Source organism: Protobothrops mucrosquamatus, unplaced genomic scaffold (assembly GCF_001527695.2).
Source record: "Protobothrops mucrosquamatus isolate PMUCROS unplaced genomic scaffold, P.Mucros_1.0 scaffold1427, whole genome shotgun sequence".
NCBI classification, from domain to species: domain Eukaryota; kingdom Metazoa; phylum Chordata; class Lepidosauria; order Squamata; family Viperidae; genus Protobothrops; species Protobothrops mucrosquamatus.
In genome coordinates, this window is record NW_015387612.1 from 70767 (window position 1) to 83266 (window position 12500).

At 35.4% G+C, this 12500-nt stretch overlaps 2 protein-coding genes across 2 annotated transcripts in view; one reads left to right on the top strand and one right to left on the bottom strand.

The window, feature by feature from the left end:
• Positions 1–2611: 2611 nt before the first annotated feature.
• CATSPERD (cation channel sperm associated auxiliary subunit delta) lies at positions 2612–4924 on the top strand. The gene has a single exon (XM_029285219.1). The coding sequence runs from the start codon at positions 2612–2614 to the stop codon at positions 4922–4924; it is 2313 nt and encodes a 770-aa protein (XP_029141052.1).
• Positions 4925–5376: 452 nt separating this feature from the next.
• Positions 5377–12500, bottom strand: part of TRAPPC8 (trafficking protein particle complex 8) — a 61150-nt gene continuing 54026 nt past the window's right edge. The window contains exons 28-31 of the mRNA XM_015821932.1: positions 11446–11493; positions 8090–8235; positions 6847–6936; positions 5377–6366 (exon numbers count right to left, since the gene is read on the bottom strand). Coding sequence (XP_015677418.1) covers positions 6132–6366; positions 6847–6936; positions 8090–8235; positions 11446–11493 — 519 coding nt within the window. The 3' untranslated portion in view covers positions 5377–6131. The remainder of the gene's footprint in view (positions 6367–6846; positions 6937–8089; positions 8236–11445; positions 11494–12500) is intronic.

The following is a 12500-nucleotide window of genomic DNA, read 5'->3' on the forward strand; positions in this document are numbered from 1 at the left end:
CAAAGCTGGCTGAGGAATTCTGGGAGTTGAAGTCCACAAGTCTTAAAGTTGCCAAGGTTGAGGACCCCTGTTGTACAGGATGGTGGGGAAGGCTGTAATCTAGTTCTTCTCCCAGCGATAGAGGAAAAAGCAGAGCCGGCTGTCCCTCACTCCTCCACCTCATCTCTTGGAGATAGTTGCATATACCGGTATAATGTAAGCGTTCAATTCTGGGAATTGAAGTCCATACCTGATGGAGGTTTAGGTGATACGGAATCCTTATAGGGATGCAGTAATGGGTGACGTGTCGAAGGATGGATAGGAACATAAGGAGCTGTGCACAAAAAAAGACAATAGTTCGGAGAGGTATAAGGAGTAGGCATGAAGTGGAAGAAAAGAACCGGGCTAAGAGAAAACATAATTGGACAAACGAGGAGAGGCAAGAGATGAGAGAAGACAAGAGAGGCAAGCAGGCTAAAGGGAAACTGGTGGAAGTCTTCAAGGATTTAGGCAGAGGATCCAAAAGCAACCTGAAGCCATAGGATCCAAAAGCAACCTGAAGCCAATGGGAGCTTCAACTTGTGAGGCCACAGCTAACCAGAAGATGTCTTCATTTTGTGCTTTTGCCAAAGGGAAAAGAAAGGATTTGCCACATTCAATCTGAAGAAAGCCAAATCAATTTGTTTAAGAACTCCATAGGATTGGATAGGCTGAATGAGAAATCTTACTTGTTTGATACAAAGAAGAGGAATGAAGTTGATTCCCTGGTGAATACTAACCCACTAATACTTTAACTCACCTAGAGTTAATATGGAGGGGGGGGCGAGGATGACAACTCTAACTTCTCCTTTTACCTTGATTTCTTATTGCCTTGGTAAAAAATGAACGCTTTTGATGAGATCTAGCTTAAGACTTGACATCAAAAAGTACTTTAAAATTTCAGATATTTTGGTGGAACTTGTATTCCTATCAGATTTCCCCACAATGTGAAAAGAATACACGTTGTCTGTAGCAAATATGCAGAAGCCAAGACAGTTGAGAAAATAGAAGAATTGATGCAATTTGAGAGCATTACTTAAGAAGTGCCCTGCTGCTTGATTAGATCTTGAATCAAGTCTTTCCAATGGAACTCAAGACCATGGAAGCAGTATAAGAGATGGCCTTGAAATGGGCAGATTTCAGATTTCTGGGAGTCATGGAAATGTTCCCATCTGACCATCTCAAAGTATTTTTTAGGGTAAAACTTGGACAGTCAGGTTAACTCAACGATTGAATCATGTCCAATATTTCTGTAGTGTTATTTTTGGAAATGCACCAGCAATATACATGGAATATTTATGAATTTTCAGCCTCTGTTGTAACTCAGTCTAGGAGAGATCCTTATTGGTATTATTTAGAGAAAAATATATATTATATATTAAATATATTATGCAGCAACATCCTATTAATTACATACTGTATATGTCCAAGCTGGACAGTATCTCTTTCTATAGAGCTCCAACAAAACTACACATTACTGGCTTTTCTGGAATAGGTTATAGAGTAGAGCAGTGGTGGTGAACCTATGGCACAGGTGCCAGAGGCGGCACTTGGAGCCCTCTCTGTGGGCCCACACAGTCTCCTCAACCCCGCCTCCTCCCACGGCCCCCTCCTCACCAGCAGCCCCCCCCCGAGGAGAGTCACCCCTGGGTGCAGCCCACACGAAGCAGCGCAGCCAAGGACATGGTAGCCGGGCAGTGGGGACAAGACTCTGCCCTTGCGCCCCATTGCACACAGATGATGCTGTGGGGCATGGGCGGAGGGCATGGCCACCATGGCGCTGCTGAGCTGCCTGGGTGATTTGTGGCGGGCAGTGGGGTGACCCAGTGGGCAGGGCAGAGCGGGGACGGAGGTGGGGAGGTGGTTTTGGGGCACTCGGTCTCTAAAAGGTTTGTCATCACTGGACTAGAGGATGGCTACACTTTTAATGGAAATAGTAAATAATCTTTGAAAACTGAGCTGCAATTCTCTTATTTATCCTGAATTCCTAGATAATATTTATAAAGGCATGTTCTTTGCTATCACTGTGGACACCTACAATGAAAGCATATTCTGACTGAGTCACTCTGTGAGGGTGATAGGTCGTTATTCAGGTAGAAGATAGATGATGATAGATAGATAGATAGATAGATAGATAGATAGATAGATAGATAGATAGATAGATAGATAGATAGATAGATAGATAGATAGATAGATAGATATCAAGAAAGACAGATAAATATGCACCCACTGACTATCTAAGACATCTATCAGAATTGTATGGATGTGAAGGTAAAAAATAATTTGATGTATTTAGTTGATAAGAATCTATAAACCAATGTTCCTTGACATAAAATATTTAGAACAGGAAGATCTCAACTGATGTTATCCATCAGTTTTTCTTTAGTAATAAATATAATCTGTTACCAGTAGCTCCTGGGTGTGCTTTATGACACAGTAGATCTGTACTCTTCTCCCTCAGAGTCTTAATCTGCCAACTGCCTTCTAGAATCATCTCCCTCAACGACCATTACAAACAGAACCTCAAGAGAAACAACGGAAGGGATATTTATGATCTTAGGCATTGTATCAGTTAAAGTAAAGGAGCCACACCATGTTATTGCCCCTGTTAGTGAAGTTTTGGCTATCCCCCATTATGGCAGTTGACTCCTGGCCATGCAGCTATGAGCAATTGATTTCTTCACTTTGGTCTCACCATCTGGTCATATCATCATCAGGTATGCTGCTTAATTTCAGCCACAATCATCCTTATATATTGCACCACCCATGTAGAAATAATTTTTTCCGTGGTATTTCCCCAGCTCTTTACCTTGGAGAAAGGTTATTCATCAGCCTTGATATGTTTGAAAGCAGCATTCTCCCTCTAACCATCCCCGATGGTTTTACAAGGCCACCTGCCATTGTTAGTGCTGCTGTCTTTGGGCAAGATACAATCGTGGCAGTGGTGAATGGTGCCGTCTTTATCTATCTCTATGCCACATCGAAGAAATGGCTGCATTCAAAAGGGATTACTCATCCGGTTACTGAACTTGCTAGCTACAATTGCTGCTTTGCTCAAAATGATCCTGCCTGTGACAAAATCAATGAACTTGTTGTGGCGTATGACCCAGGCAATTTGGTTAGCAAAAGTGAGATATTTTATTCAAAAAATGGGGCCAGCATATTTGAATCTTCTAAAAGTAGACCTTTGAGGGATGGCATTCTACTTGGTATCTATGTTTTTGCTTCCTCAGCACATATTGGAATGCTCCTCAAGGATGCCAGTCATCCCGAGACTGCATACTTCACATATGGAAATGTTGAATCCATGAAGAATGAAATAGGAACATCCTTTAGCTCAAAATTCTTAAAAGATTATAAAGTTGAAAGCACACTCCCCCCTGGTATGAGAGGTTTTATCTTACTATGGACTAACAAAACACTTATGAGCTCCTCAAATGATGGATTGACGACAAATACTATTACTGTCCTTCCCACACACAGCTATCCTAATAAAACTCTTCCAGAACGTATTTGCTTTGCAGCAGCCACCGATAATGAGATTGCAGTCCTCACTGAGACTCAGCTTTTCTACGGAAACCTGGACATGGTTTCTGGAAAAATGGTACATTTGGGGGACAATAACGTTTCCTCAGTCCACGTTTCTTGTCAAGCTATGTCATTTGAAACTATTGGAACACTTAACATCATCCGTCCATTTCCCAGCAATGTATCTAAATATTACCATTTTCATAAATGCATCATCAACGTCCAGGCTAAGCTCATGACTGTGCAGCCACCACTGCAATCCTGTCCAGTGGAGATCCTCACTGGTGATTTCCACAACAGGATGTATTATATTGATACAAACCAGCATCTTCATTTTAATGCCACATTTGTACCAAAGCCAGGGACTGGTGCCTATCCATATGTCATGTTAAGCAATCCACGTGTGCTAGCATTTGAGGCATACATTGTGGAGGATGGCTATACTTTTAATGGAAACACTAAATACAGCTTGAAAATTAAATTAGAAGAACAACACTTAGCAAGTATGATGCCAGAAAAAGAGAACACATCAGTCTTAAAGAAGCTGTCATCTGTTAGTGTGGACATCTATAACAAAGGGATATTCTGCATTGACATGTATCCATTGACAGCTCTTATTGCAGTGGAGTGTCCACCTAAGAAACACATCAGAATTTTAAGGAGTACAACAGGTTGTAGTAAAGGTCTCTTTGAACCAATACTACTACAGAATTTTGTTTATTCAATTGATAAAAAACTATACGATCCTTTGTTCCTCGGTAGAAAAAATTTGGAACAGGAAGATCTTAATGTGTCCTATAAGTATGACACTTGGGGATGTCCTCTTTTCTTATATTATGATAAACCATGGCTTCCAGAACTTGAATTATGGGACAACGATGAATTTGTGGAATACGTTTCTGCGGATTTTGTACTGTATGAAATAAATGGAATGCATAATTACGATTATCTCTTGACTGAAATAGAGGCCAATTGTTTGTCAGAGGCCCAGAACTGGACCAAACAATTAGCAAATTTTCCAGGGTCTCCACAAATTGCATGGACTAGATATAATTATGTGAGTTGCAAGGAACCCAGAGGAAACAAATCTTTACCATCAGCTAATTCAAAGTACCAGGTTTTAAAAAGGGATGAAAGAAACAGAATACTTTTCCCACAGTACAATGGCTTTTATGTCTTCAGAATTACTGTTGTAGATAGCTTATATAGTTACTGTGACCTTAGCACAATTTTCAGTGTGTATGTTCATGGAGCCCTCCCAAAATCTGAGGTCAGTGTTGGAAAAGCACTAATTAATTGTCTTGTTCTCATATTTGGCACAATGCTGACGGTTTATTTTTTTCTTAAATTACTAAAGGAGTACTCAACAATCAAATAAATTTAGTCATATCATTTCACAACTTACTGTAGAATAATAAATGTGGATTTAATTATACTAAGATTTTTTTCTTTTCCCTGGTTTGAAATAAAAATACACTGTAATTAATATTATTTTTGTATATGTGCATGTATGTATGTATTCTTTGGTTTCGCTCATTAAATTGTTTTCAAGAATATTTATTACATTAATGGTCATATGAATAACCATCTCTTTTTAGGACTATTGATAAAAATTGAAAATGTATAAGCCAATTTTATTTCCTCTTCGTTTTTAATGGCTGAAAATGGCCTTATTTGTTTCTACTTTTCTTACCTCAAAACCTTAAATCTTACAAGAATGTATGTTTCAGGCTGGACACTGATAACTGAAGTTGGTTAGCCTGTGCACAAAACATTTGCCCATCCTGATACCTCCATTTCACACAATTAAGAAAAATCACAGTGGGGAATGTAATGAATATGATGCACATTTTATTTTATTTATTTTATTTACAGCAAATCTGTTATAAATATAATACATTTCTTGAAAAGCTTAACTTTCTTTAAAAAAACAGATCAACTGAATTGTTCTAGTTACATAATAAAGTGAATGAATTTAACTGACAAAACATTTCTTTGTTTGAAACAGTGCGTTTTGTACTGAGATGAATGAGAAAATATTCAAACTGCTGTCAAAAATGGTAGAATATTAAGTGGGGTTATATATGCAATTGCAATGAGAATTGCTTAATAGTATATGAAGAAAGTCTCAAATTCAACTTGAATTCAAATTGAAAATGAAAAACAGAAGAATTGGACTGGAATAAATTGGATCCTAGTTAACTTCACAGAAACAACATGATATAATTATCAATCTATGGCTTACTCAAAAAAGCCAACAAACCTTTTTCCTAAATTGCCATCTAATACAGCCACAAATATTAACACATGCTGTACATTTTTTTCAGCAGTAAAGATATCCAAGGACTTCCCAATTTTGTTATTAGGAATCTTAAAAGTTACGTGGTTATTTCCATTTAACTTATGAAACATTTTTAAAAAGAAAGAAACTGGAATCCAAGATGCCTGGTATTATGAAACAGAAATAGGCATGTAATCATATTATGTGGAAGATTTATCTACAACTTTTTAACAGGTTATATGCCAAGATTGCAAGTTCAATGAAATAACAGTACTTTGTTTTGTTTTTAAAACAAACCCATAAGTCAAATACTGTTAATAATAATCAGGGCTGGCACTGAATTCTGTTGACTTGTTTCAAATAAAGTAACTTGATGGGAAAGCTTGGCAAATATTCGTGGGGTTCCAAGATTATACACTCCAGTATGAACAAAACAAGCCTTTAACTGAAGGTTAGATACTTCATGGGCTTTTAGCTGAAGCTTATATTGTGTTTGCCCAAGCCAGGTAAATGAACCATGGATTTCAAGGGTTTCTGGACTGGAAAAGAGAAAGCACACAGGGGGTCAAATTTTCTTCCTGCTTATACTCTTGATGAAAACAGTGTATTGTCTGTCCTCAACACAACATTTCTGGATGTTAACAAGAATTTTATGTAAAATATTTGTACTCAGTATAAAACTATAAATTGGAAACTTCTAGGAAAACTATTACCATTGCATGAAAAAGGTTTTAAACATCCCAGGTCAGGCTAATAGCTTAAGGCTGACATCCTGCAGAATTATTTAGGTCACCAGTCAATAATTCTTAGTTCTAGTTAAACATGCCCCTTCTGGTACTTCACCAGTCTGAAATGTGTAAAACCATTAAACCAAAATCAAATTAGAAATATGCTTTGATAAGCTCTGAAATTTAAATTTCTTAGAATCAGACAGGAAATAATATTTTCATGAATCTTCTCCAGGAATCTAATTCAAAGAATCTTCTCAAATATAAATGGCTTATAGTCTGTAAAATTACCTTGTTGTTTTATGTCGCAGATCAATTATCACATCAACATCAGCTTCAGAACAATTTGAAAGTAGAAGAGTAACTGGAACTATACAAAGGCTGGAAAGAAAAGTTGCATCAATTGCAACTAGATCAACTGAGCAATTGAATCAACTGCAGAGCACAATCACCCTTGCTTTTAAAAAACAACAACAGTAAAATATGCTAGTTTTAAACAGAGTATACAGCTGCAGTCAAATGCCAAACAGAAATGGACCATTCTGGGGAAAAAAAGTAGAGCAGCATGTTCTACTTGCGGATTAAATGGAAACTTATTTTGACAGGTTTCTATTAGAATTCCAAATTGAAATATAAATCAAACATCAACTTTCACATCTCTTTTAAACAAGACACTTATATGTTAGGTTTAGGTGTGTTTATCTGTGAAGGGAAGGACTTCTTACATTCATAGAAGAATTGAGATTTATTAAGTATTTTTCTATTGGAAAAAAGGATGGGAAAGCATTTTTTGCTTACTCTCCTTGAAGTACCTAGTATAATTTATTTTTCTGTCCCAGAAGGCCTCTCTTGAGCAGCTTCTCAGAAGGCACAGTAGTACAATAGCAAGGAAGAATCTCAAGCATTTATTTCTAATTGAGAAAAAAGTCTACTGGATGCAACTTTGGATCCAACCCACTAACTACAAGCCTCCCCAAGAGTATTTCTGTCCTATATTTATAAGATTTGTATCAATTACTGCTAAAACTGTACATGGGAAGTATTTCTTAAGGTAAAGATAGGGAACCTAACAGCTAGGGCTATGAATTCTTAAAAATTAGGATTTCAAAGTAACTTCATAGAATATCATGAAGATTAACTAAAAATTATTTATTTTCAACACAAGAGCCCAAGAAATTAACTCATTGTGGATTTTCTTGTTAAATGTTCTGTGTTGTTCAAAAAGGAATCAAGCTAGAGGCAGTATGTGAAATAGAATTTGAACCCTGCAGAAAACAAACTTCTTCATCCTTTCCATCTCATCAGCACAGATGTACTTCTTTAGCAATAATCCCCAAACAAATCACTCCCTAAGCAAATGTATTTGTTCACCTTCAGTGGAGAAAATAGACCTCACTTTTAGACTTGTATAAATATTTTATGCTTTACAGTGAAAGGTTATGAGTGCCATATACATATTTCTGAAAAAGAAAGGAAAATGGCTGGAAGGTTAATGCTGGTTACAGCCTAGAGTAAAAAGAAGAAATATTCAAACCTTTTCCGATTAAAGGAGTGATTAAATGTTTCAGGATAATGAAGACTAGTTTTAATAAGATTGGAAAACTGTTCCACAGATGGTCTGGATGATACCGATGTACTTTCTGGGCGAAAAAGATTTGAAAGGCTTATTTCTGTAGATTCCTATAACATAAAAAGTATTCAGAAAATGTTAGTTAGGTTCAAGAAACATTTAGAATTCTATATATGACAAATAGATTATACCATATAAATGAAAGAAAAAAATCAGTCAATGGGTTGTACTTATCAATCAAGTGCACCAGATAAAAATACAAAAATATGTAAGACTATATAGCTGATGACATAATTTCAGAAAATTCACATAATTAAATGATTGCCTTTATAATGTGCAAAACACTTGAAATTCAAATTATTCTGGAAAGCCTTTCAAGCACAAAAGAGTTCAGTTTCAAACACTCTTTTAAGCTTTAATACTTTCAGAATGATCAAAATAACCTGCTTCTAACGTGAAATATATGCTTTCCACTCAAAATGAGGTGCTTTAACTTCAAAATGATTTAAATTCAAAATTTTGCACTCTACTAAAATATCACCTGCAAATTATTTGCTTTCTATTTACACCCTATATTATTTCTAGACATTCACTACAGTTAATATTACTAAAAACATATATAAATATTTGTGGACTAGACTTCGTTTAATCAGGTTGGAGAGGTTAACTTCCACTGGCAGATATTCAATTATATGCAGATGTTTAAATATCTCGTTATTGGATATGATTCACCTAATAAAGCTTGCATAATTGTACAAAATTAAATATAGTAATATTTCTGCAAATATCAATGCGTACTTATTATTGATGGTATTGTTGGCAGGGAACTTTTCATTCTAGATGATACCAGACTCCTCCTGACTTTGGCTACCTTAGTTTTTTCAGGCTAAACCTCTAGCCCAATTCCTTTATGGGACTCTGGCTGGCCTCCTAGCTTCATGTTTCAGTTTAGAAAGGGTACAATCTAAACTCATCAGAGCAGCTCTCCAAATACCACAAGGTGTCTGAAATGCACATTTACAATTGGAGACAGGTATGATAAATTTGAGTCCAAAGTGATTTAGCTTTTATAAACTTTTGCTTAATGCCGAACTGAAGAGTTTTGCCCTGTGATTCTGGAGAGGTAGATACAGTATTACATAATATGTCTGTCTTTGCTGCTCCCTCCAAACTAGATTCATACTTTCTCTAATTAGTAGATACCCAGATTGCCCAGATTCAGCCTATGCCCAGATGCTGCTCATACATTAAGTGCCCCTTGTTACTACGCATATAGCTAGCTTTTCTACAGCAGCACAAAACAACCATCAAACTCTGAGCCAATATCCCGCAATGCATTACTTGTAACTATAATTCATTTGAATTTAGATATTATCATTTTACTGATATTAATAGTTTTAGCTATTTTTACTTTGTTGTAATGTTAGATAACTTATTTAATATAATTTTAGTGTTTACATTATAATTTAACATAGCCTATATCCCGGGTCTCACTTATTGGATGATAATTATGTCTTAAATTTTGTTTATTACCTGCACTGGTCTTTGACTGCAATAAACTGAATTAAATTAATTCTAATCTAGGTTTTAAATGAGGTAAGGTGGGGAGGCAAGAGTGCAAGGGCTAGGGTTGGTAACACATATATAAATTACATGTGAGATACATTTCAAGTATGGTAGCAATTAACAATGATAAAATTTGTATCTGTTGAGATAGCACTGGCTGTCAATGCATAGTAGAACCAGCTCCATCCTTAATGGTTGACACAATGTTTTTTTTTATTTCAAACACTCTATATTTTTTTATCCAAATGTATCTTATATGGTTGCAGCTAAACAGTTTGATTTTAAAAAAATGGTGCCAAACTTTTTAGATCCAGAACCTTTTCAAACAAATCCCACAGATTTGTTTTGCACAATTAAAAAAAATGTTTATAATGAAGCCAGAAAAGATGTTACCCTTTGATAATGTTCCCATACAAATCACTGTTGCATAAACAATTCTGTATTAACATGTGGACCATTATTCTACTGCCAACTAAACCTTTTAGTAGGACATCTGCAGTGATCTGTGTGTTCTGTTTAGTAGATCTAACAAATTTTTATGCAGTTCTAAGGAGATTCTTCTTAGTCTTCAAGCTAATGTAAATTAATGAAAAAATTAAAGTAGGAAAATGGTTGGGTGTTTCAGGAAGGCAAGATCTGTAATATACCTTCAAATCAATCACCAAGTTGAACAGATTAAAAATCTGAGGATAGATTTCAAATATGTATTCTGCAAACAAGTTCTAAAACATTATTATTTCTCTTGAAGGTGGTATTGCAAATTATTGTCTGAAAGAATATCAAAACTTCTACACCAGCCATATTTATGTTTTTCTTATTTTATGTCTGTAAATAATAACAAATAAAGTATGCATTCAAAGTTGAGAAATATGTTGCTTTAATTCTGTACATGAGATCTTGTGTCAGATTAAGATTTATGAGAAGCCAATAATTTGATCAGTTAGAAACATTTTTCATTTTTTTCTAACTCTTCTGTACTTATGATTATACCGAGGTGTAATTTGGGATAATCTTTCATGTACAGATAGTCCTCAACTTAACAACCACAACTGAGCTTCAATTTTCTGTTGCGAAGCAAGACAGTTGTTGAGTTTTGCCCCATTTTACGACCTTTCTTGCCACAACTGTTTAGCGAATCACTGCAATTGTTAAGTTAGTAACATGGTTGTTATGTGAACCTGGCTTCCCCATTGACTTTGCTTGTCAGAAGGTCACAAAAGGTGATCACATGACCCTGGGATACTGCAACGGTCATAAATATGAATCAGTTGCCAAGCCTCTGAATTTTGATCATGTGACCCATAAGGATGCTGCAACGGTCGTAAGTGTGAAAAACGGTTATAAATCACCTTTTTCAGTGGCATTGTAACAGTCACTAAACAAATGGTTGTAAGTTAAGGACTATTTGTACTTAAATTAGCCTCTGCTCAATGAAGTGTTATTATTATACTGCAAGTGCAAGTAGTTCAGACATCTACTTTTTGCCAATTTTACATGAAAATACTTCCATATGGATAATAAACATTTTAAAAATAATGTTAATGCTTTTCGAAGTAGAGGGTAATGGATTAAGAAACCACAAATTCACTAATACTAAACAAATCTCCATCTTATGATAAAACAATTAAACTTTGCTCATGCTCCGTCCCATGATTATAAAAAGCCTCATTTTTTTCTTATGTTGCAAATAACTAATAAGAAAAATAAACCATATATAGTACTATACAAATGTATTTTCCCTAGAATTTCAGTACCTGCTCCAAGTCCTCCCAATCAGAATTCCCAAGTATTTTTTTAAAGCCCTATGAAACATAAAAATAGATTACAGCAAGAAGTATCAATGTGTAGACTATATTGTTATAAAGCAATGAAGCTCATACTGGAACATTTGCAAAACAAAATGCATTTTCTTAAACTTGACTAAGAATTTGACATCTGTAAGTGAAGAAAGCAACATATGGCTTTCCAAACCAAAGAGATAAGCCTCAATATTTCCTAAGCATATTCCTTCTTTGTGTGCTCCTCCAGAATTGTTGAAACCAATTCACAATGGGCCCCTGTACCTGCAACCCTCAGACAGCATAAACATTAGGACTTCCAGTCATTAGCCTGTTTCACAAAAGGAGGAACAAAACTCATGCCAATTATAGAGATATCAATTTATTGGCTGACATAAACTTTATGCTACATATCTGAATTACAAATTCTTAGACTAGTTGGGCAGAGAGCAGCTCTTGTAGATGAACAGAAGTGATTTAGATCAAAATGAGTAATGATAAATCTATGCCTGATTCTATTTAGTTTATTTTAATTTAAATATATTTTAAAATATAAAAAATATATTTTTAAAATATAAAAATTCACAACAATCAATCCAACCTGTCAGCCTTTCAAAATCTTGAAGACTTGGTTCTTTCATCTGGCTTGGGGTTGGGGCATATGACAAAGCTATGGCATGGTTGTGATGGCTTTTTTCTACCTTGATTACCAATTTGTATTTATTATGATATTGGATCTTGCTATGATACTGTCATTTTATATTATTATTAGTTTCCCAGAGACATGATATTGAGATGAGCAGCCATGTCAGTTCAAATGAACAAACATGTGACTCTCTATATAACTTCTGTAAACAGTATCAGAATCTAACCAAAAGGAAAGTCCCTACAAGAAATTTAAATCATCATCCATGCCTATCTAATATAGATAATTGTATGAAGCCTCAAATCTATTTAATTTCTATATAAATATACTGACTGTAAGTTACTAACCTAGGCATAATTTTGCTAAGTTGTCTAAGAAAGCCCAG